This window comes from Schistocerca piceifrons, chromosome 8, assembly GCF_021461385.2.
Source record: "Schistocerca piceifrons isolate TAMUIC-IGC-003096 chromosome 8, iqSchPice1.1, whole genome shotgun sequence".
Classification (NCBI taxonomy): domain Eukaryota; kingdom Metazoa; phylum Arthropoda; class Insecta; order Orthoptera; family Acrididae; genus Schistocerca; species Schistocerca piceifrons.
The window spans coordinates 20382113-20408606 of NC_060145.1; the positions used below are offsets into that span (position 1 = coordinate 20382113).

The following is a 26494-nucleotide window of genomic DNA, read 5'->3' on the forward strand; positions in this document are numbered from 1 at the left end:
CTTTACCATCTGGGGAGTGTTTCCGTGGCATTCCCCGAGTGATCTCATCATTATGTAGGGCACAGTGTATCAACACGAGTACGGCTCTATCTCGAGATTCATTTCCAGTTCTACCACAGTTTGTTTTTTCCTCAGCACAGTAGCATCTACCTGTAGAATGATGCAACATGTCACACAACTCGCTGTGTACCTGTGTGGTTAGAAGAGCATCAGGATGCATTTAGCGTACTCCCCTGGCTACCCGAGCCCCTGCCGATTTAAATCCAGTCGAGAATCTGTGGGACCACCTCAAATGGACAGTTCGCGCCACGAATCCTCGACCGAGAAACCTAGCACAGCAGGGCAAGGCAATGGAGCTGGCACGGCTCCACGTCCCTGTCATTACCTTCTAGAACCTCATTGACACACTTTCTGCACATCGACACTTTAAAAGGTGGTTATTCGGGCTTTTAAAAGGTGGTCACATTAATGTGACTGGACCGTTTAGTTGGTTACTCTTTCACACGAATCCTACTGCCCCGAGATTTAATAATAAGTTGATTAGGTACATAAGGAAGATGTTTCAGTACACCGTGTTATGTCATCATTTTGTGTTACCTTTTACTTGCTAACCAATAAACACTATTTCATATCAACAATAAATCAAAATTTAATCTTAAGTTTGGCATCAAAAACTCAACAAAATGTCACAACTATGCTATGAACTATCTTTTGATTGCATTACCATCTTCAGAAGCATACCTACCTGCAACTTCATAAAGATATAATTTTTTATGTTCACGTAATGTTAATAGTGATGAATAATACAATCTAATATTTGCTGTCCAGACATGTTGTAAGGCAGAGTTACAGTGTGCTCCCCATTATTCGTGTATGGATTGTTCATACATTTAAAAAAAAAAGAAAGAAAAAGAAAAAAAGAAAAAAATCACCATCACGAAGTTGGCAGCGCAGACGCTAAGCTGAACCAGCAGTGGAAGACGACTACACCGAGCCACGCCCACTGAGAATGGCCAGACACTGGGTGCTGATGCTGTTGCCATTACTCATCCACTGTATATCCTCCCGCATACATGTTTGAAAATATCTCGATTATTTATGCACCTCCTTCCCCACGTTATCCCAAATAATCAAGACTGTCAGGTTGCCTCGCTTTAAGTTTCTGTACCAGACAGCCCTAAATTTTCTTTGCAAACTTTTAGTAATTATTCTTAAAAGAAAGATCCTCTCAACACCAAAATTAAGTAATGGATTGGAGGTGTAGGTTATTTGGTATGTTTTTTGGCTGATTCACTTACGCCATTAAGTAAATTATTTCAACTCTTGAACTAATAGGGCTCAAATCCCCTACTCTCCACTTCACGGTATATCACGATTCACCTTACGCGATGCATTTGCCTCGTCTCTACCGTTTCTTGACCCTGATTTTCATACTGGATGACAAGCAATTAAATAGATCGCCTGTAGCAGTGCTACAAGTCTGGCCTGATTGATAACAATATACCCAAAAAGAAAAAGACATAGAACTCTGTTCCTGCTGTTTTCTGACTAAAACAAACTAGTGCTGAAACTTCCTGGCAGATTAAAACTGTGTGCTGGACCGAGACTCGAACTCGGGACCTTTGCCTTTCGCGGGCAAGTGCTCTACCATCTGAGCTACCGAAGCACGACTTTTACAGAAGCTCTCAGAGTTCGAGTCTCGGTCTGGCACACAGTTTTAATCTGCCAGGAAGTTTCATATCAGTGCACACTCTGCTGCAGAGTGAAAATCTCATGCTTCAAACTAGTGCTTTTTATAGTGGTAACAATATACGCCGTATACCATTCAACAGTGGATATAATATCAAAACTTAGAATAATATTTTGTTTATAGAACTTCTTACACCAGTCTACTCTCATCTGATGATGACCAAGTAGTCTATCAGTTCATAAACAAATAAAAATTATTTCAAAATGTCAATAAAAGTGTTCTCTCTCTTGTTATTGTCATCATTATGTACTAAGCACAGGTGGAAATTTCTACGAATACTGTCAAATTAATGTAGAATGTCCTGTATCACCCTTTTCTTTGTTATTCAACCTTATTCTTGTGCATTTGGTGACCATCTTTGGCTTTTGGTTCTGACAGCTCTGAAAACATTCCACCCGTTACCACTACTTTATATCTTCTGTGTCTTTTATTAATGTCAAGTTAAGGAGATGGAATTTGTCACTTTCAAAACTCTGAGATTTGTTGCTTATATCTGAATATGTGTGTCAGCAGTGCCACAGTTTTGCATAACTTTAAAAATATTATTTTTGTGTGAGTCTTTAAACATATTGCAAATTTCCACAAGAACTTAACCATACTTGTCTTCATAGACGTGGCAGAATGAAGACTAGAACCAAATATGGAAGCACATAAGCTATTGTTTTGCACACAGTCCTTTCACATACAAATTAGCAAAATCCTCAGTTATGCTCACAGAACCCTCTGCTTTACCTGTGGAAGTAACTTGTATGTAGCTGAAAAGCATTGACATAAAAAAATATATCTACTTTACATTACAGTTTTCTGTTTTCATTTTGTCTGTTAATTGGACAAGATAAACATTTGATTATAATGTTGCAACAGAAGAAATGCTGTCTGCCATTAAACTGATTTCCAAGTCTATTGGAACTGAAATGGAATGATATATATTACTTATAATAACCAATAACATATGCAAGAAATGTTATTTCTTTCAATAAATTCATAGATGTTCAGTGCCTATAGACAAACACCTTCATTTATACTACTTATTTTCCTTTCTGTCCCTCTGATATCTCTTTTTGTGTTGGTCTCTGCTCAAAAAGTTTTTCTGTCATCGTCTTTGGCATACAATCCTCTTGAGCATGACACCTAGTGTTTTTTCTTTGTATTATCTAGTACTGGTAGTATTTTCTCTACAGTTCTTTTAATACTTTTTCTTGTCATTTCTGGAAGCTGTCCCGGACCATACTTTAAATTGTCTTTTTTGCATATTATGCTTCATTTCCGTACCCAAAATTGCACACTTGTCCCTTCATAACTTTAAGCATGTTTTGACAACATTTTTGAAAATCACAATTTTCTTTTCATTTATAAAACATTTAGTATTCTTTGAGAATGAAATTTACACTCCACAGCAGAATGTGTGCTGATATCAAACTTCTTGGCATATTAAGGGAGGAAGTTTCACATCAGTGCAGAGTAAAACTTTCGTTCTGGAAACGCCCCCAGGCAGTGGCTAATCCATGTCTCTATAACATCCTTTCTTCCAGGAGTGCTAGTCCTAGAAGTTACACAGGAGAGTTTCTGTGAAATTTGGAAGGTAGGAGATGAGGTACTGGTGGAAGCAAAGCTGTGAGGGCGGGTTGTGAGCTGTGTTCGGGTAGCTCAGTCAGTGGAGCACTTGTCCGCAAAAGGCAAAGGTCCCGAATTTAGAGTCTTGGTCCAGCACACAGTTTTAATCTGCCAGGAAGTTTCATTTAGTATGCTGTTGTGCTCATTGTTCAGATCACTGTTTTACTATTTACATGTTTGTAGATCAACCACCAGCTAATGAGAAGAGTCCACAGCAGCGTATTCCAGCTGAGAATGTTCCTGGTGCGAAAGACAAGTCTGACCTTGCTGGAGAAAATATGGACACTGGTGGAGATGGAGAAACTAATGTAGAAGTTGAAGGGGAGCGTGTAGAAACAGTTGGTGTGAAACGAGGTGCGGAGACTACTTTCAATACCACGATAAAAGAAAGTGAATCGGTTCCTGTATTGAGACAGGTAGTGGAAGAGGAAACACAAGCCATACGACTGGCTCTTGAGAAACAGCTAGGGTCTTGGGTACAGGTAAGTGTGTGTCTGCACAATTTTACATTCTATATCTACATGTATGTGACTACCTGCAATTCACTCTTCAGCGTTTGGTAGAGCATTCGTAGACCTATGTTCAAACTATTTCTCAACTACTGTCAATCCATCATGGAATGGGACATCAGTCACTTAGACATTTACCAAAGAAAAATCAGCAAAGAGCCATACATTTTCTTTTTTAATTTTTTAACATAAAGCTGTTTAATGATTTTTCATTGGCAAATTTCACAATTGTTCCACTCTCCAATAGTATGTGGGAAAAATGAACACCTAAATCTTTCTGTGCAAGCTCTATTTTTTCTTATTTTATTACAGTGGTCATTTATCACTATGTAAGTGGGAGTCAACAAAAGATTTTTGCACTGAGGAGAAAATTCGTGATTTAAATTTTGTGAAAAGATCTTGAAGCAATGAAAAAGCCTTTTTTCAAATGATGCCACTCCAATTTGCATATCGTATCCACGAAAATCTTTACTCTACTTCATGATAATACAAAATGTGCTGCCCTTCTTAAAACTTGTCAATGACCTTTGTCAATCCTGCCTCGTAAGGATTCCATACCATGCGTCAGTACTCTGGAAGAGGACAAACATATTGTAGAGAATGTCTTTAGTATCATCTTCCAAGTGTTCTACCAATAAAATAGTCTTTGATTTGCCCTCCCCACAACATTTTCTTTGCGATGATTCCAGTTTTAAGTTTTTCAGAATAATAACCCTAGGTATTTTAGTTGAATCAACAACCTTTAAATCTGTGTGATTCATTATGTAACCAAGTGTGGCTTCAGCTGCCAGAGGCTGCAGTTCATGTGTGTGTGAGTTGCATTTGTGTGTGTGTGTGTGTGTGTGTGTGTGTGTGTGTGTGTGTGTGTGCGAGAGCGAGCGCATGCGCACGTGTATCTATTTTTGACAAAGGCCCTGTTGGCTGAAAGCTTATTTGTGACAGTCTCTTCATTGTGCCTATCTGCGACTCAGCATCTCTGCTATATGGTGAGTAGCAACTTTTCTTTTCATAATATTGTTACATTCCATCCTGGATTTTCCAGTGTTCAGAATTTTTAATGGATTGTTTTTAGCAGTCATGGAGGACACACACTTTTCAGTTTTGGATCAGTTACCGTGTTTTGCATCTGTGGAATGAAAACTGAATCTAATGTAACGTAATAGATAATTTGTCTAAATCACTTTGCAATGTAGCAAATGGCCCTTAAAATCTCCTTGTTGAACACAAGATATCACTTCTGTTTCACTGGGTAACTTTCCATTAATGACTGTGAATCGTGACCTTTCTGACAGGAACACATGAACCCAGTCACACAGCTGCAAGACAGTGTTTTGTCTACCACTGATTTCAAACGTATTTTTGCCAAAAACCGAGGGTAGATTAATAGCTCCACCTACCATAATTGTGAGAGTTGGGTTCCTATTCGAAATGGGATTCAAATTTTCCTTGATCTGTTCATAACAATATTATCCAGGTCAAGAGGTTGAAAAGGAATCAATTATTAATTTATTCTGATTGTTGAGAATAATCTCTATCCATATTAACACCCCAACATCTATCTTATTTCAATTTCACTGCAAGGTAAACTACTTGTGTAACAGCAACAAACACGCCACCACCTACTGAATTTAACCTACCCTTTCTCAACACTTTTAGATCCTTTGTAAAATCTTCAACTAAACTGGCTTTAGCCATCTTTCAGGCTCTGGGTCTTGCCTGACACAGCTACAAAGATTTACAACCATTCTGAACATTTAAATCAAGTTTCCCATCTTTATGTCACTTTGAGACATTATCAAAATCTTCTTGAATATTTGTGCAGCTTTTTCCCAGACAGTACTTCATTCCAAATAACACCTTCACGTGCAAAAATGTGAGGTTACTGTTAATTTTGTCTCCAAGGTCATTAATATACAACATGAATGGCAAGGCCCCCAGCACACTTCCTTGGGACACACCTGAAGTAATTCCTACATCTCTCAATGAGTCTCTGTCCGAGATAAAATGCTGTGTCCTTTCTAATAAGAAATACTCAGTCTAGTCACAATTTCTGTACCTCAGGCCTTCAACTTTGTGTTTGAAGACAACCGTGCCCAATTATGGTTCAGGCCACAAGTTTCTCAATGTGCAAGCTACCTATCACTCAAAAACTGGACTCATTTTATATGAGAACGATATATAGATGTCTTGTGACTTGCCTCTTGACTGATGCTATGTCCTTTTGTCAATTTCTATTATTATTCTGAAAGAACCATTAGCGGAAATGCTGAGTCACAGATAGGCACAACTAAAAGACTGTCGAAAGTGAGATTTTGGCCAGCAAGGCCTTCGTTGGAAATAGACCACACACACACACACTCTCTCTCTCTCTCTCTCTCTCTCTCTCTCTCTCTCTCTCTCTCTCTCTCTCTCTCTCTCTAACACACCTCGCATACACATGACCACAGTCTCTGGCTGCTGAGGCCAGAATGTGGGCAGCAGCACATGATGTGAGAAGCCCACTGGGTGGTGGGGGTAGGGAGGATGCTGGGGTGGGGAGGGGGAGGGGGAGGGATACCATGGTAGGAGTTGGGGCTGATAAAGTGCTGCTTGTGGGAGCATGCAGGGATGAGATGGAGAGAGGGAAGGGGAGCTACATGCAGTCAAAAGGTCAGACAGAGGGCCGGAGGGGGGGTGGTGGAAAATAGGAGAGAATTAAACTATTGTGGGCACGTTGATGGCATAGAGGGCTGCGTAGTGGCAGTGCTGGAATGGGAACAGGGATGGAGCTAGATGAGTAAGGACAATGACTAATGAAGGTTGAGGCCAAGAGGGTTATGGAAATGTAGCATATATTGCAGGGAGAGTTCACATGTGTGCAGTTCTGAAAAGCTGTTCAAGGGAGGGATTCCGGGATTAAGATGGCACAGATTGTGAAGCAGCCATTGAAATGAAGAACGTCGTGTTGGGCGACATTCTCATCAACGGGGTGATCCAGCTGTTTCTTTAACACAGTTCATTGGAGGCAATTCATGTGTACAGACAGCTTGTTGGTTGTGATGCCCAAGTAGAATGCAGCACAGTGGTTGCAGCTTAGCTTGTAGATCACATGACTGGTTTCACAGGTAGCCCAGGCCTTGATATGGGATAGGTGGTGCTTGTGACCAGATTGGAGGAGGAGGTGGTGGTGGGAGGATGTTTGGGACAGGTCTTGAACCTAAAGTCTGTTACAGGGATATGTGCCATGAGGCAAGGGTTGGGAGCGAAGTAATCCTCTTGGTTCAGAACAACAGTGGTGGAGCCTACATCAGCACATAGGATTGGTATCAGTTTTTGGGTGGTGGATTGCGGTTCTTTCTATGGATGTGAGGTTAGTTTGGATGTTGAGGGATTTGGGGAATGATGGTGAGGCAAGGTTAGAGGTTAAGAAATTCTGGAAAGTTAACAGGTGTAATTAGGGAGCAGTGGGAAGGGGGTAGGTCACAATTGGATCCCTTATCCCTAAAAAAACTCTCCACCCTGTTCAGTTCCAGGTCCTGCCTCGGACAACCACTGTCCACTACCTCCACAACAACCTCCAAACCTCTCCTATGTCCCCCTGCCTCACAGACATACTACATTTACTTCATCCTCCAAAACTCCCTCCCACCACCACATGAAATCCAGAACCTAAACTGACCTGAAACATAGTCATGAACATTTCCACCAAAAGCCTTAGCCCCAAAGAGATATTAGTTCTTTCCATAGGGCTCAACTTTTGTGCCGCTTCCAAATTCAATCATGGAGGACTTTTTAAAGACCTTTTCTCCTTCTGCCGGTCACTGAACTAAAAATACTTTTTTGCCACCTACCCTACCCTTCAGACTCAACCAAAGAGCAATGTTTTGCCTGACTCAGTCCACTCCCCCATCCTACCATGATCCACCCCGACTGCCCCAAATCACTCAACATGCAAACTAACCATACACCCACAGAAGGATCTGCAAACCACCACCTAAAACCTGATCCCGAGCTTACAATCCTTTGTGCTGACAGAGTCTCCACCACTGTTACTTTGAACTGCAAAGATTACCTGGCAGAAGTATTCCACCAGTTGTCAGATCATCCACCTACAACCCCTGCCTCAGTGACCCCATTCCAGAAATCCAGCAGGATCTCCAGTCTCTCCTCAGATCCTTAGGCCCATCCCAATACCTCCCCCCAGAGCCCATCTCTCTCCTCACCCCTACCATTCCCCACACTCCTTCTCTTCAGCATGCTTCCAAAAGCCCGTATACCCAACAACACATGACACCCCACAGTGGCCAGCTACTTGGCCACCACTGAGAGAATCTCTGCTCCTGTAGACCAGACCTTCAGCCTGTCACCTGCAACCGATCCTCCTACATAAAAGATAGCAACCATTTCCTCCACCAACTCCTCACAGTTCCTGTTTCTTTACCATGTGGTGCCCTGCTCATCACTGTCACTTCCCTTTACAGTAACATTCCTAATGCCCATGGCCTTACTGCTATTGAACACTACCTTTCCGAATGCCCAATGGATTTCAAACATACGACCTCCTTCCTAATCACCATGACCAACTATATCCTCACCCACAATTACTTCAACTTAGAAGACATTAAAACTAAACTAAACTCTATCCAAATTAAAACTAAACTAAACTGTATCCAAACAGGCCATGAGGGCCCAGTGGTACCGAGCAGCTGTCATTTGATCCTCTGCCCACAGGCATCATGGGATGTGGATATGGAGGGGCGTGTGGTCAGCACACCACTCTCCCAGCTGTATGACAGTTTACAAGACTGGAGCCGCTACTTCTCAATTGAGTAGCTCCTCAGTTTGCCTCACAAGGGCTGAGTGCACCCTGCTTCCCAACAGCGCTAGGCTGGCCGGATGGTCACCCATCCAAGTGCTAGCCCAGCCCGCATGTTTCAGTTCTGGTGTCATCCATGAGTGCCTGAATGCTAACCTTGGTGTTACCAATAGCCTCCGCATATTAACAGAATTTCTTTCAGTAAGATTTTGCTAAGGTAGTCATTGAAGGCTTTATGCATTGCCGTTTTACCAGCCTAATATATTTCATTCAGTGTCTGTCTAAACCCTGAGTCTTGTTTTACACCTGTTGTGCATTAGTCCCTATTTCATTTAAAATTTCTTTACAAAGGGTGTTAATAACTCCTCATGACCTGTGCTGCAAGGTAGATATCTTTGAACTTGGGCCACAGTTCGTCTACTTACTACTAGCCAGAGCTCAATGCTTCGAATGTCTGCTCGATGTGACACTACTGCTTCCGTACCTAGTTTACTGCCCTTTGTACTTTGTTAATCATTGTGAAATGGAATGTTCCACCTCCCAATCAAATGCACTGATATCACACACCTCGTCCATGCTGCACTTGGCTGTCACGCCAGTGTCCAGAACGAAGTGTGGTGAAAGTCTCATCATTGCTCTGGAAGAACTATTCCATTTACCACAGTTGAATGATAAATTGTCTCTCTGCAGCACAGCTATGAAAGTTGAGAAAAAGTAACCACTCAACAACAAATCACAGGTGAATGATGAGTGGTGTGAGAGTGTACAGTCTCATAAAAGAAGAGAAAATGGTGGAATATGACTGGGGGAGGGGGGGATGGTTGAAACCAAGGTTGTGATGTATGGGATTGAGTAAGTAGTCTATTGCATCTTCAAGCATGGAATATTTGCTGTAGTAATATTTGCCACATACACAGTTATGAGGTAGTGGTGCTGGAGGGTATTGACACAGTTGTTGATCTAGGTTGGGTGGGAGCTAGAATACGACTGTTAGGGATGAGGGTAGTTTTTTTGGGTGTGATACCCCTCTTTTCAGAACATTAGAAGAGGATGTAGAAGTAGCCAGTCAGTCAAAATTAAAACCCCATTTGGAGGCAGCCATGTGATGTACCAGATTTGTTGCAATTAGGCTTCATAATTATGTTTGAGTATAATAACTAAAAAGCTATATATCTGCACAGATGGCCACGAACAGGCTACGATTAACCACAAACTCAGAACACCTCATTCTGGAAATGCTGTCCACCACAACATGAAAGATTGGTGATAAACTGTGTGTCTGCAGAGGCGTTGTTGTTGTTGTTGTTGTTGCTGCTGCTGCTGCTGCTGCTGCTGCTATAGCCCTGCTGAAATTTCAATTATCATAATATTTATTTTGATGAATATGCATCAACATAAAAACTACTTCTCATTAGTATTTATCTATTGTCTCATGGTGTTGTTTCCATTAACACATATTGTGTTTATAAACACACTTTTGTTAGTGGCACATTAGATGGTGATTAAACTATAAACTGTTAAGAAGCTTCACATACTTTTTACAGCCACCATCTGATGCAGAAGCAGAAAGAGCTTGGGATTCTTTCAGCCACACCACTCAAGAATTGGCTCGAGATCTCTGTGAACAGTTACGCCTCGTGCTAGAACCAACTCAAGCATCACGTCTTCGTGGAGATTTCAGGACAGGGCGTCGAATTAATATGCGGAAGGTTGGTATTGCTCTGATTTATACACGAGTAAGTTCTGAAACAAGTAAGAGATTTAATACAGAAAATTTATGAACTTGACCTCCAACGACTTTGTTGTGTCCATAGTTTGTACGAGGTGTTTGGGCAATTCTGAACAAATGACTAAAACTTCAATGCATTTATTTACAATATGTACAGCATAGTAAGATTACAGATAGTTTTAGTATCACTGATTGACTGTGCACCACACTGTCTCCCATACAATAATGTTCATCACTTGCTAAACAGAGCCGATCATTTTCCAGCCATTATGATAGTAGTAGCTTCGTGCTTAGGTGCTTAGTGGTCTCACTCCTGATCTTCCATGATCTGGAGCAGAGCTCAGCATGAGGCATCTCAAAAAGACACACAGACAGATACATTTGCATGCAGTGAGGAGAAGCAAAGATGGTCTGCTCTGGTGGCATCTGGAGCACCATCCGCAATAATACAGTGAGCCCTGTAGGTGGTAGCACCTGACGGTGGCCTGTTCAAATGCAATTTTTGTGAAGATGTCTGTGGCGTGCAGGGCACCGTGTTCAGTCAACATAGACATTGTCGACATCGTAGACCTCATTGGGAAAACAAAAGAAAAGTCTATATTAAACTATATTAGATGATATTATTACTCAGGAAAGGTAAATGCGTTATGAGAGTGCTGCGCTGTATTTTTGTTATGCACCAGCAAGTCAACATATGGTGTTTTATTAGACTATGGTAACATGTTTCTTCATTCCTCTCAGAAATTGAGTTTTCATAATTTTAAAAGTAATTATTTTGTGCTGCATGACATCCTCGTTTTAACATCTTCCACTCCATTACTCCATTCTATTGAACATTAATACACTCTTCCTGACTGAACATACAGAAGACAAATCAGTTTATTCTTTGGGCCTTTTCTATCTCCTCTGCTCATTCTCTTTGGTGAAAATTCTAGACAGGGGTGGGAACAATACTTTTGCTACCTGTAGGCCTGAAGTTTATTATTTCAAAAACTTGATTCATTTCATCTTGTGAAGGCAGAGAGATGCTTTGTGTCAATCTAGTTTCTGTCCTCTGGAAGAGAGCCAGTGACCAGTGTCGGGAACTGAATAAAGTAGTTTTGATCGAGAGAAACATATAATTAAATTTTAAACAAAAGTAGAATAAAAACAAAACTGAAGAATCCTGTGGTATCAAAGATCTGAGTAAAGCGTAGTCCCGAGACACAGCAACTGGGGAAACGAAAAAGTTGGATCTGTGTGACCAAATACAGTTAGAATGTTGAGCTGCAGACAGGCACAATGAACAGACTTTTACTGTCTTGTGTTGAACAAAAGCAGCAGTCTGGAGTGGGGCGGGGAAGGGGGACGGTCAGTAGGGTACAGGTGGAAGGAGAGGCGAACGCCTTTCTGGTGGAGTGCACTGGGGACCAGTTGGCAGCAGGACACGGCTGCCAGGCACAGCCTCCCGATGCTCCTTCAGGCTGTGCTCATTTCTCTACCCCCCCCCCCCTCCCCCCCCCCCCCCCCCCCCACCAGCTGTACCCGACTATCCCTCCCTCTTCCTGCCCCCACTCTGGATTGGTGCTTTCATTCAGTGCAAAGACCTTATCAAAATAATGATGAAAAGCACACCAGAGACAGATTCTAGTTTTTGTACACTACCGTTTTCAGCTTTCCCATTATCATTTTTCTCATTAGCTTTTTTTTTAATAAATAAAAAAAGTCCAACACTCCATGTGTTTGCAGTGTCAGCTTAGCTGTTGTAGCTGTTAATGATACTATAACATACTATTTCACTAAATACAGCTGTCTTCTTATGTAATCTGTTAATTTTTCAGGTTATCCCATATATTGCTAGCCAGTTTCGTAAGGACAAAATATGGTTGCGTCGAACAAAACCGTCAAAGAGAGAATATCAGATTGTTCTAGGCATAGATGATTCTTCCAGCATGGACTATAACCAAGCCAAAGAGGTACTCTGTTCTTAAATACAAAATTATTTTTTGTTGTTTTTGTTTTCATGTTGCTGTTACCTTAGCTAAAGAATATTTTCCAGGCTTTCCCATAATGTACATATCGCTCTGTTCGTGTAAAAATACTACATTCCTCTTACATGTAGAAAAGGGAGAGAAAACAGAGAATCAGTCAGAACTACAATGTTTGAAACTCATACAAAACTAAAGAGAAGCTAGTATTTAACTCTTGATAAGGGAACCTGACATTCAGAAAAATAAAAAAGTTGTCTTCGTCCTATTTTAAGTGCCTCCTGTTACTTTATGAATTGCAGACATTATCAAGACAAGCAGCTATATGAAATATAGAATTAGGCCTTTATTTAGTGTAATAAATCAGCACAAATGTAAAATGGTATCAAGATATAACTATTGTGGGAAGACATATTGTAAGTTTAGTAGTAGTTCATTACTTGTTGTAGAGAGACAGTTTAGGATACCTACGCCTGCTCTCAAAATGCCTTTCTGTTGGTAATTTTTGATGTATGATCATTTGTCACTGTGCTTCAATTTTTAAAAATGTATTTACATCATGGAAGTGTGTGTGTGTGTGTGTGTGTGTGTGTGTGTGTGTGTGTGTGTTTTTGTGGGGGAAAGGATGAGTTGTTCTATAATCTTTCTCCTCACTTTGAATATTTTCTCAGACCATTCTAAAGCCCTTGATATTTTTAACAGATGACATTTGAGTCCGTGGCCCTGGTCAGCCAAGCGCTGACTCTCCTGGAAGTGGGTGAACTCGGAGTTGTCAGTTTCGGAGAGGACATCCACATCCTACACCAACTGGGACAGCCGTTCACCCACACCAGTGGTGCAACGTAAGTAACTGATTTGTTGTTAGTGAATTTGAGATAGATAAACTGAAGATTGCAGTATGATGACCGTCATGAATCCTTAACATATCACCACCTAGCCAAGGGCATAAATAATCATTTCTTTGGGGGGGTGGGGGGGGTGTTCTAACTCTGACTCTGTTCACGTACAAGATGTTCATCCTGGCCATTACTGGTATTCATCCCAAAATATTAGCAGCTGAACTGTCATAATGTGTTTCAATGTTTAGACTTGGAACACAGTTTGTATCCACTGCAAATTCTGATACAAATGAATGGAAATAAAGACACTGCAGTTGAAAAATTATAATGCTTATTATGTTGATATAACTTGCTAGTACTTAGAGCCTGTAGACTGCACGTTATGCGACAGTCCATTTCTAGTGCTTTCTTTTTCAGCATATTCTTTAATATTTCAAATTGGTCAGCCTTGCTTAAGTTTCTTCTGTCAACAAATAAAGAGATGTCAACTTTTTACAGGTGGAATTGCAAATGGAGAAATATTAACACAATCATTCCTATGTGAATTTAAGCATCACACAGAGAATAAAAGGTGAAAGTAGAACTATTTTAAACATCTTCGCAACATTTTTAACACCTTCGTAACATTTTTTAGGTCTTCATTGGGTGATTCCTGTTTTGCTACTTTACTTTGTGATTGCGCAGTTCCTTTTTGAGCTGTTGACTCCATGATAATTTCTAAAAAGAGGCAATAAACATATGAAATGTTTGAAATTTTGTCGACATTGTAGGGCTAAAATAATCATAAATGATATGTGTTAAAGAAAAAGAATGAAAGTAGTTTAAGCAAGGTGATTTGTAGAACATGTGTTTTCTAATGTATAATCTGAAAAGTGAGGAATGATATAGAATGAAATGTTTAAGAATTCCACACACTGACTTCGTTAGTTTCCAGAACAGGGGTACCCAGACTTTCTGCCACTGCCTACTGCACAGCACTTTTAGAAATTTAGGTTTATCACTGTAGGTTTTTCTCTTTTATAACAAACCCTGGGGTGGAGGAGAGGTGAGAGTGGGTGCAAAAAGTTGAGCGTTGACTGCTACAGAGGTGAGGACTGGTACAGGAGGGATAATTTTTGCCATTTTCTTCAGTAATGACAACACACGTGTGGTTCTTGCACCGCGCCGGTCAACAACTGTGTTTGGTAGAAATGTGATGTACACAAATCATTAGGTTTCGTGGAAGCACTCTTTTACAGAGTTGTTCATGCTCACATGTGGTGTTTATTTGTGGCAAATAATATGAAATGAAATTAAACTGGTTCTGATACAAATCTTCAATGAGTAAGAAATGAATGAGATTTAAAATATATATATTAAACTTTTACATCACAAATAATGCAAACCAGTTGTGCAAGAGAGTAATAAACTGAACATACAGTGTAGTAAATTAGAGTCCAAAAAGCAAAAAAAATGTGGGCTCAAATTGAACTTTGATGCTGAATCAGACATCAGAATCAGTAATTAGATGCTTTTCAAATTTAGATTATGATGAAAGAACATCTACATGTTTCAGGTGGAAGTATGTTGCTGTCTCTCTTTAATTGGAGCTTGAAAGTTGGCTCAGTTGAGGTCAGCTTCACCCCCAAGTCATCTTAAGCACTAATTCTATTTCTGTACTTATTTTTAATGTAAAAAATCTTGGAAAATCCACTTTTACGCTTGTAAGTAGTAACAAGTGGCACCAAAAATCTGATTGTTCACTGCAGAAGAGAAGGGTTCTGTAGTCGTCTTTCACTGAACTGTCACTAGTCACACCAATGAAGTTTTCTTTTGTGATTACTTCTTCTTGAAAATGGATTTGTTGTCCAGTAATATTTTGTGAAATATTCGGCAAAGAACTTTTCATAACTTTTTGAAGGACCTCCAAATGTGTAATAATGTCTTGAACTAAATCTTCCATGGCTGCTAGTTCATTGTCTTCCAAAAGCGATGTAAGAATAGATAATGCAAAAAAAGTTATTGAAAGTTCAGCACTTGTGAACTAAAATGAGACAACTTTCTTTTCAAAGATGATATTTTATAACATGCTAAGAAAGCTGTTGGTTCTCCTTCTTGTAAACCCTTATTCAAAGTAGGAAGCCTGTCAAAGATATTAGTGAAAAAGACCAATGTAGATAACCACTGATCATGAATGAAAAAATTCATTGTATAATGTACCAGTGTTTTTGTCACTGAGAAACATAAAAACCTCAGACCTTAGTTCACGTATTCTGTTTAAAGTCTTTTTGTGAGAGAACCACTGTACCTCAGTATGTGGGATCAAACTTCTAAATTTACCTACCATATCTTCACACACCGGAATTAGACATCATTCTGTTAGAACTACTGATAGCCTTGGGAGAGTCAGCCATGGCAGAACTCTACCATCTGGTGAGCTGGATGGATGAAACAGGTGAAATACCCTCAGACCGCAAGAAGAATGTAATAATTCCAATTCCAAAGAATACGGATGCTGAAATAGGTGTGAAAATTACAGAACTGTCAGTTTAATAAGTCATGGCTGCAAAATACAAAGGCTACTCAGAAAGTAGGGAATGTTTTGACATTAAAAAAAACTAAGTACAAGAAATACATTTTATTATATACATCTGAAAGAGCGACTGACGTGCTACTTTTACACCATCACCAAACACATTGAGGCACTTATCATAGCAGTGGACAAGCTTTGAAAGACCTTCGTCATAAAATTCTGCCACCTTAGTCTTCAGCCAGTGAGTCGCGCCTGCCTGGAGTTCCATGCAATCATCAAAGCGCTGTGTTGCAACCCAGTTCTTCATCTTGGGAAACAAGTGGAAGTTGCTTGGTGCAAGATCGGGGCTGTAGGGTGGATGAGGGAAAATTTCCCATTTGAATGAATTAAGGAGTTCTTTAGTGCAGTTTGCAGTGCGAGGTGGGGCATTGTCATGCAAAAACAAAATTTTGGATGTCAGCTTTCCTTGGCGTTCGTTTTGAACTGCTCTTCTAATGCTGTGCCAAGTTTGACAGTACCAGGCAGAATTTATGGTTGCTCCACGTTTGAGAAAATCAATAAGAAGCACACCTTGCCCATCCCAAAACACTGTCACCATCAACTTCCTTGCTGACAAACTTTGCAAACATTTTCTTGCTTTTTGGGAGGACCTTGTGTGCCCCCACTCCATGGACTGTAATTTTGTCTCGCAATTGATGTGTTTTACCCAAGTCTTGTCACTAGTTATGATTTGATCCGGTAATGAATCACCATGTTTGTGGTAGGCCTCCAGAAATGTCACATTGCCCCCATTTGCTGTTCTTTATGGTGCTCTGTAAGCATTTTGTGCACCCATTGTGCACAAAATTTGTGGTAGCCTAGCTTTTGAGAGACAGTTTCAAGCAACAAAGTCTGTGAAACTTGTGGAAAAGAAAGTGAAAGCTCCATTATTGTGAAGCGATGGTTTTCAAAAAAACGTTTCATCAACTTCAGCAGCAAGATTGTCAGTCACAGTACTTGGGCGTCCACTCTTCTCTTCACCATGAATGTTGGTTCGGCCATTTTTAAACTGAATGCACCATGTCCAGATGGAACATTAATTCATTACGTTGTTTCCGTACACTTCGCACAGTAAAAGATAAATTTCTATAGGTTTTAGGTTTTTTGCCAACAAAAACCACATCACAGACTGCACCTTACAACTGGCGGGATTTTAGATTACAGCGCACATTTCAAATTTGAACATCAAAAGAACCAGATGCACAGAGATGTTCCCACTGTCACAGATGGATGCCAACTGAGCTGCTGAGCACGCACGTACCAAAAATACACGCAATCGGCACGTGCCTAGTGGCATCAGACGAAATATTCCCTACTTTCTGAATAGCCCTCGTACTAACATGAATTATTTACAGATGACTGGAAAAACTGGTAGAAGCCAACCTCGGGGAAGATCAGTTTGTAGAAATTTAGAAATACCCAAGGCAATACTGACACTATGACTTAGCTTAGGGGATAGATTAAGGACAGGTAAACCTACGTTTATAGCATTTGTAGGCTTAGAGTAAGCTTTTGACAATGTTGGCTGGAATACTCTCTCTCAGTTTCTGAAGATGGCAGGGATAATAAAGAGGAGTGAAAGGCTATTTTCAGGTTTTATAGAAACCAGATAGCAGTCGAGGGGCACGAAAGGGAAGCAGTGGTTGAGAAGGGAGTGGGACAGGGTTGTAGCCTATCCATTATGTTATTCAATCTGTATATTGAGCAATCAGTAAAGGAAACAAAAGAAAAATTTGGAGTAGGAATTAAAATCCAGGGAGAAGAAATAAAAACCTTGAGGTTTGCTGAAGATATTATAATTCTGTCAGAGACAGCAAAGGACTTGGAAGAGCAGTTGAATGGACAGTATCTTGAAAGAAGGATATATGATGTACATCAACAAAAGCAGAACAATAATAATGGAATGTAGTCAAATTAAATTAGGTGATGCTGAGGAAATTAGATTAGGAAATGAGACACTTAAAGTAATAGGTAAGTTTTGTTATTGGGGCAGTAAAATATCTGTTGATGGTCGAAGTAGAGAGGATATAAAATGTAGACTGGCTATGGCAAGGAAAGCTTTTCTGAAGAAGAGAAATTTGTTAACATCATGTACATATTTAAGTGTCAGGAAGTCGTTTCTGAAAGTATTTGTATGGAGTGTACCCATGTATGGACGTGAAACGTGGATGATACACAGTTTAGACAAGAAGAGAATATAAGCTTTCAAAATGTGGTGCTAAAGAAGAATGCTGAAGATTAGATGGTAAGATCACATGGCTAATGAGGAGATATTGAATAGAATTAGGGAAAAGAGAAAGTTTTGGCACAACCTGACCAGAAGAAGGGATCGGTTGGTAGGACACAATCTGAGGCACCAAGAGATCACCAATGTAGTAAGGGGGGGATGTGTGTGGGGTAAGAATCATAGAGGGAGACCAAGAGATGAATACACTAAGCAGTTTCACAAGGATGTAGGTTGCAGTAGTTACTCGGAGATGAGGAGGCTTGCACAGAGTAGATTAGCATGGGAGGCGGCATCAAACCAGTCTTCGGACTGAAGGCCACAACAAGAACAACGGCAACATCTTCACGCAATAATGTGACCAACTGTGATTTTAGAGCCCTTTCCATGGTGAAGTTTATAACCTTTACAGCATCTGTCAAAACAATATAAACAATTTCAGGGCTTCGGGCATATTATACATATTTTATTGTAACTGTTGTGTCATTATTTTCCTAGATGATAGCTCTTTGTGATTTTCTGGTTTTGTTTCCAGATATTATAATTTTAACTATTTGAAAATTAAGCACTTCATGTGAATTCAAAAGTCAAAATGATCTTTTATTAATAATGTAATGTCTCCTATGAATGACTGAAGGCATTCGTGTCTGTAGAACATGTTATTGAAAAATCTTTTCATTACTTACTAGCTTAATTAATTAGAACAAATATTACAAGATTTGTAAAAAGATGATCTTAATTTTACAGACTGCTGCAACACCTACGTTTTGATCAGCGAAGTACAAAAGTGGGCTCCTTAGTCCAGTTTGTGACTGAGATGTTTGAGAACCATGGGACACGCAGCTCTGCAGATCGAGCACAGCTCTTAGTAATCTTGTCTGATGGACGTGGTGTTCGCAGTGAAGGGAAGTTGCTTGTAGAAAGGGCCGTTGGTCGAGCACGTCAAGAGCGAATTTTCACTGTGTTTATTATTATTGATAACCCAAAATATGAGGTATGTACATGATTTTCCTTTTGAGAAACCTCTTCCTTCTTGAGCATTTTATTCATATCAATTTCAGTAGTTACTACATAGTATGGATTTTTTCCCCATTGTGTATGGAGCTCTGTATTGAAATATTGGACTCGTACAAGTCATTTTGTAGCATGGTCAGTTACTCTTTAATTTACTGTTAGATTCAGTCACAAATTACAACGATGGAAAAACTTTTTTGCTAAAAATACCTTATTCTTATGTTTTTTAGGGTGGGAAATCCAAATATGACACTTAAAAAACTGTATCACCCACCATTTCTTCACATTTTATAGTTAAATTTTTTAAATTAAGTAAATTTTTAAAAGATTTACAGCTTTTATGTAGTTAAAATAATTTAAAAAGGAGGTGTAATGAATGTAGATGACTTGGGTAACATGCTGAAAAACATTTGCTGGATAAAAAAAGGGGGGTCGATTCTGCTTTTGTGTTAACAGATGGTGTTTTGTTTACTGTCAGCCTAACCTCACTTTCCCGTTTCCTGCACATGTGCTCAGTACAATGTCTAATCATGGTTGGAAAAGCTTTGCTTAGAGGTTTTGTTATATTTGTGGTGAATTTGTGATTAAAAAACACCAAAGAAACATTGCAGACTTTGTAAAAAGGGTTTATCTATCATACTTTGGATCTAAACTTAGTGATCAAGATAAATCTTTGGTGCCGCCTAAGGTATGCTATGTGTGTGTTGAAGAACTGAGAAAATGGTCCAAAAAGGAGAAAAAAGTCTTTAGCTTTGCTGTTCCTATGATACGGAATGAGACAAGAAATCATTCCGATTTTTGCAGTGTTGATATTACTGGTCACAATTCGGAAAACAAGAAGGCAATAAGCTACCCTAACTTCCGTCCACCATCCGACCAGAAGGACATGGTGTAGATTTGCCAGTTCCTGAACCACCAGATGATTTAAATTCTATTCAGAAGTATTTTCTGATGTACAATCTAATTTAGATGAACCAGATGATGATGAAGTCCACTGTAATACAGAAAGTCTAAAGCCCAAATTGTTTACTCACACTGAGCTTAAGGATTTGTTTAGGGATCTGGGCATAACAAAAGAAAAAGCTGAATTGCTTGGCTCTAGATTAAAAGAAAAGAGCTTATTGGCAGTTGGAACCAGCATATACATGTATAGAAAGAGAGAGTAGCAATTTTTCAAGTTTTTTCAACAACAAGGTGATTTAGTGTACTGCTCAGTAATTCCCAGTCTGGTGAATGAGTTTGGTATTGAATACAAAAAGGAAGACTGGAGGCTGTTTATTGATTCATCCAAAACTAATTAAAAGACTGTTTTATTACACAATGGAAACATGTATGCACTTCACCGAGAAGTTCAGCAAGCAGTTCATCATAGAAAAAGCTACACAAGAAGCTTCAAAGAAAAAAGAGAAAGAAAATACAAACCAATTCTAGCTGACAAGTGAAACCACTATTAACACATGTAATCATTTTAAGTAGCTTACTGTAAATACAATACATGTTGTGTTTCACTAATTTCCCCATCTACCTTATAGCATAGGATTTTTATACTACATAATAAAAAGCATATTGCCTGAAAACTACGGGTGATACAAAAAACTAAGGCTAGATTTGGATTCAGCTCATAAAAATCTATGAAGATCAGCTACCAAAGTAAAAAAAATTTTTCGAAAAAAAAATTTTCGTTGATCTTTGTTATCAAAAGATTGGCCCTCACAATTAAATTTGTGCTTTCAAACCTTTAGTTTGTAAGTCAACTTGATGGTGATCCGCGATTTAAATTAGTCATTAAATTTTTTTAATATAATAGCAGTTTTTGGCAGCTAGCAGATGTCATTCCTGAGGCCAAAATAAGAGAGGTGAAACAATGTAGCAGACCGAATAGTAGGAAGTAGTAGGGAAGTCACCATCATGCAGAAGCAAATCCGTTTGTTATCTTGATTTGGCAAGCTGTGGCTGCTCTGTTTGGTCGATGGGACCATACTCCCCGGATGTAGGTCCTTGTGTATTTGATTTGACTCTAAAGATGAAGGAACCACTTCGTGGCATTCACTTCAGAACTGTTCCAGAGATTCGACAGGCAATAGACAGCTCCATTCACACCATCAACAGAACAGGCTCTGCTAACGGTATACTACCCCTTCCACATCACTGGTAACGGGTTCTACACAATGCTGGTGACTACTCTGAAGGACAGTAACAGATGCAAACGTGTAACTCTTTTATATCGGTTGTGAATAAATAGTTGCCACATTTTAAGTTCCAACCCTCATATATCTGAAAGTATTGTGTTTGAAAAACAGATTTCTGAAATGGGTAGTTCTCTTGTGAAAGTGGAATAGAAAGTCAACTTAAATTGCTAATAAACAAAATACTGCTGTACCCTTAAATTTGAATGTAGATTACGTTAAAGAATTTTCTTACCTTCCTGCAACATTGTATTGTATTTAACTAGAGCAGTTAAGGATTACAATTGACTAGAAAGAGTGACGGGTTATTTTTATTTTGATGAAGAGTTGTCAGATCTCAAGCTACAACATTGCATATTATTTCTGAACAACACAGGCACTGCAATGTTCCTTTGGTATGCTTGTCCAAAAAAAAAAAAAGTGCTGGACTGGGACTTAAACCCAAATTTCCTGCTTATTGCGAGTAGTTGCCTTACCATTAGGCTATCTGAGCACACTTCGTGACCAGATCTGACTTTCATATGTTGTCAACCATGTGTCTGTCAACGCCCTATGGAAGTTTGAATCTGGCCATGAAGCACGCACATATACCCTACTGGAAAGGTCATTCCAGTACACAGCGGATGGTTATCCACACTCGCAACTGTGAACACATTTCATGTATTTCATAATGACTGGAGTCACCGCAGTACCTATTCCTTTGGACATCCATGCATGTCCGAAGGAACACTATTTCACTTCTGAAGAACAGAGGTACTGCAATATTGCATTTAGCGAGCAAGCGACTTTCAGTTGAAGTGTCTCCCCTGTTGAGGAATATACGTGATGGCTGTACGGGTGCAGGTTGTACTCACATGGACATGTGGGTGTTTGGATCTGGCCGCGAAGTGTGCCCAGATAGCCTGTTGGTAAGGCAACCGCTCACAATAAGGAGGAAATCCAAGTTGAAGTCCTGCTCCAGCACAGATTTTCATTGTTGTCATTCTGTTATAAAGCCAGAGGTTGTCCATATTCACAACTGTGAATACACTTCATATATATCTCAAGCTCTGTAGGATTATGAAACCTATTTTATAGTTGCACATTATGGCCTTTTTGGAAATGGAAATGCGAAATATGAATCAAGGAGTAGTCCTCGAACAGCAGCCTCATAAGAAGTAAGTTTCTTCTTAGCATAGTTCTTTCATTGTCACATTGTGTGCCATAAATCACAATTTGAAGGAGAGCATTCAGGGATGAAGACTGAGACAAGTCATTAACAGGCGAAAACAGCCACTGCAGGCTACTTCAGTAAAGTATAGTAAGATGACCTTGAACTTTGTTAGAGAACAGAGTCATGTGGCCGATTTCTTCATCTCCTGTTGGCAAACTAACCAGACTCTTTGATTCAGTTACCATAAATGATCATAAGGCTGTGACAGTTTATGATTAGAGTTAATCTATTCACAAGTTACTGATTAGGGCTAGTTGTCTACATTAAATAAAGTTCTCATTTTTAGACTAAAACACATTGATTCCATATGTTAGCCACCCTTTTGCTTGGCTTTTACTGTAAATGTTCCTTCCTGTTGTAAAGGAAGACTGAATTCATATGCTCTAAGAATATTTTTAGGAAATAACAAAATTTGTCATCTACCTTGTGCTCTTGGTAACAGTCATCTAATTATTCATGCAGTAAATACTCTATGAGTTGTGTGACTTGAGTAAGCATTTAGATTCTTTGAAATTCTTAGCAAAATTGACAGATGATCAGAAAAACTGTTCACTATCACATCTAGTTCATGAAAGATGCTTGGTTTTAGTATTAAATTATCAAGTGCTGTTGCAATATGTCCTCCTGTTCTGATTGTTACTGTGAGGATCAGACCATAGCTGGACGTCAGCAACTTTGAAGTGCTCTTCGATCAGAACTACCCGAGATGAAATAAATAGTGAAACCTCTACATCTAATAGCTCCCAGTTGTTTCTAGTGGGTATTATTATTGCCATTTATAATGCTTAAATGAGTCTAAACATTTACTGTTGGGGCACTGTGTACTGTCAGATCTGTTATCTTGTATGTTCCCTAGTCTATTAATGAAGTACAGTACTGAAGAATTACTTTGTGTAATTGGTCTGTGGCTTGGGACTTTCTCCTCTTTTTCCATATGTTCACATATATTGTGCCCCTACTGTCGCATGATATTCACTTGGACCCATCTGAGTATATCTGTTCCATTTCTGTTTAGTTCAGTTATTTGCGCATTCCACAGATCATATTTGCAAGCTCTCCCTGTGATGTGGAACGAGTCAGTTTTAGAATTATGGCACACTCCTTCAGTGTAAACTATGGCAACATACTGACCATTTACATGGCGGTTTTAAGTCACAAATTAGGATACATTGCAGCCCTGCCACATCACTCTTTAGGACAAAGACCTCCATCAGAGGGAGGACACCCACTTGCACGCAGGCGTACGTGTGCACAAGTCACACGCACGTGGCCACTGTCGTCTCCGGATACCGTGTCCCATCTGCAATGAGCAGACTGGGTCTCTTATTGAACATGAAAGGCGTTGAAGACTGAAAAAGTATGATTCCATATTTGCTGAGCATGCTCTGAATGAATGTTATTCTTATGATATTAAATGTGATGTCACCCATAGCGGAAGTACATACAGTTCAATTATGCGCCCTTCTAAAGTAGCAACAGCCAATTAATATTTCCCTTGTCATAAGACTGTTCCCTTCCTCTGCTCCCTCTTCCTCACAGTCAGCAATTATTTTCTCCATGTTACATAATAGTCTGTGCCAGTACTCACTTGTGTACTGTTTTTTAGCTTGTAATTCATTTACTTTTAATCCTTATGGTTAAAGTAATATAAGATTTATTTGTTCTTCTATGTGAATTTTGCCAAGCCTGTGATTTGTATAGATGTATGCTTTTATAACGTCATATATCTTTGGAAAATCATTATTTGTACAGCTTTAAACTTTTGCTGATGATGTGTGGACTATCTGTTAGTCTCAAGTTTTCTGAGGATGGCTAGAATGCTGAAAGCTGGTTCACAGTGAACTGTTAAATAAATATTATTGTGGAACATCAGTATCTGCATGTCAGTTTGTAATATGTCTATGTCCCTCCAAGTACTGACAGAATATTCCACAAGTAAAGGAACATTGAAAATCCAACCAATTACAGCCAGAACAGCAGATTATCATTATTCAGAAAATATGTTTAAACTGTGGACCCCATTGGGTGTACAAATATCCATTGTTAACTTCACTCCAGTCTTAATTTTTAAGCTCTGTCTTAACCCTTCTGTAGATTTATTATGGTGCACTAATCTCTAATCTATCATTGCTGAGGCTTTGGTGAGTAAGGGGAAAAAAGCTGCAGACAACAGTCACTATATAAAGGCAGACCTTGTATTAAGCTTGAAAACTGAGAGATACATATAGTGAAGTGTCGACAGTGTAAGTTGCATTGCATTCACAAGCAACTGACTAAATGTAAGAAATGTGAAAGTCTTGTTTCCGTAGGTGCTTTGTTATTTACAGATGGTGTTTTCTTTTGCTCCCCTAATTTGCAGGCAAAATTTGTTTGTTTATGGATACATTTATTTAGTTTTCACTGTGTGTTGCAATTAATTTTTAGTTGTGGCTATAAACATATGCCAGAGCAGTTATTTATTTGCTTTATCTGAGAGTGGTGTGTTTGCATCTGTGTTTCAGACATCAATTTTGGATGTGCGAAATACTGACTTCACTGGCGGGAAAGTTAAATTCACATCGTACATGGATGACTTTCCATTTCCATTCTACGTAGTGCTTCGAGATGTTAGTGCTCTTCCGGCAGTTCTTAGTGATGCCCTGAGGCAGTGGTTTGAATTAGTTGTAACATTTGATAGTTAGAGGTGGTTGTTCTTGCATTTATGCTCTTAATGGTTCCTGTTTTGTATTCTGTAACTAAGCTGTGGTTTATTGCATTAAATATGTCACCACAAGTGATTTTACATGTAACAAAGGTAATGCAACCCTGCAGTATTTTGTATTTTAATGTGCATGTATGTGTTCAGTAAATTCCAAATAAGGACTGATATGGAATGCAGTTACAGTGGTAGCAGACTTTTCTGTGAAGTATTGAGATGTAAACTCCAAATATTTTTGGAGAATTTTAATCACAACAGTGATCGCATTATGAAGTTTTCTTTTTTTCACTTTCCTTTTAGAGTAAAAAATGAGTTTGTAAGTGTCAGAATGTACCAGTATTGCTTTTTCCTCCTCTTCCACTATAAGGTCTAGAGAGAGCTTTTTATTTTATCACGCAAAAATACATTTTGACTCATGTTCTGTTCCACACTCAATCAAATGAAATTTAAATAAATTATTGTGGTTCTGTTCCTTAGAGATTTTTGATTTTATTATGTTGTTGTTATGATGCCAAAATTGAGTTTCACTCCAAATTTGTTGTGTGTAACATGACAAAATGTGAATAAGCTCCTACTGTCCATGTTGTTTTTTTTTTTTTTTTTTGTACCAATTTTGAAGACTGCTCGTAGATTACTTTTGTACCAATTAATTACTGTATTGTGAGTGCTAAATATGAAAGAGAACATTAATTCATTAATTTATTTTTATCAAGGATTGGTGTTCCTGTCTTTGCACTCTGATACTACTTTATCACCATGTACTGTGTATTTTTGGTTCATGTAAATTTATTTTTGTTGATTGTTTTATAGTTCTGTACATGTGAATCAAATTATGTATGATTTTGTGAATAAAATATTTGTATATGTTCTTTATTATAACATCATCTTTTGAACACGTTCTCATCCCTATATTGTTGTGCATGACACTGTGTTGCAAATGTGAGGCATAGCCTACTGCAAAGCTGGACATGGGCTGTGGGTCCCACTTACCACCTGTGGTGTTGTTCTGCTGGTGACACAGGAATATCAATAAAGAACGCACAAAAGATGCCCAGCTGCAGATCAGACCTCTGCCTCGGAATCGAGCAGTGGTCCTTTATATAACAGCTTGTGCATAAGACATTGGAAGAGAGAGAGAGAAAGTTCTGCAGAATTGACATTTCTGTGTATCCATGATTAAATTACAAATCATTCTCATTTATATACTCTACTTCCCCCACTTAAATATTCTTCAGTCAAGTGAAATGCTGTGATATAACTTTAAAGATTTTCCAAATGTTTAGACCTCAGTATTTGCTTTTATGTTTTCACGAACTATGTCATAAAGCTTAACTTCCGTGTAGAAAGTATCTCTCTGGCACAGGGTAGTGTTGGTTTGGACCAAATTTATGTTTTTTGCCTGCAA

General features: G+C 39.1%; 1 protein-coding gene across 1 annotated transcript in view; it reads left to right on the forward strand.

Moving 5' to 3' along the window:
• The window catches only part of LOC124711322 (midasin-like), a 146908-nt gene extending 121039 nt beyond the window's left edge, over positions 1-25869 (forward strand). Inside the window, exons 19-24 of the mRNA XM_047241340.1 lie at positions 3548-3846; positions 10213-10377; positions 12218-12352; positions 13067-13206; positions 18726-18972; positions 24893-25869. Of these exons, the coding sequence (XP_047097296.1) occupies positions 3548-3846; positions 10213-10377; positions 12218-12352; positions 13067-13206; positions 18726-18972; positions 24893-25072 (1166 nt within the window). The 3' untranslated portion in view covers positions 25073-25869. The remainder of the gene's footprint in view (positions 1-3547; positions 3847-10212; positions 10378-12217; positions 12353-13066; positions 13207-18725; positions 18973-24892) is intronic.
• Positions 25870-26494: the final 625 nt, after the last annotated feature.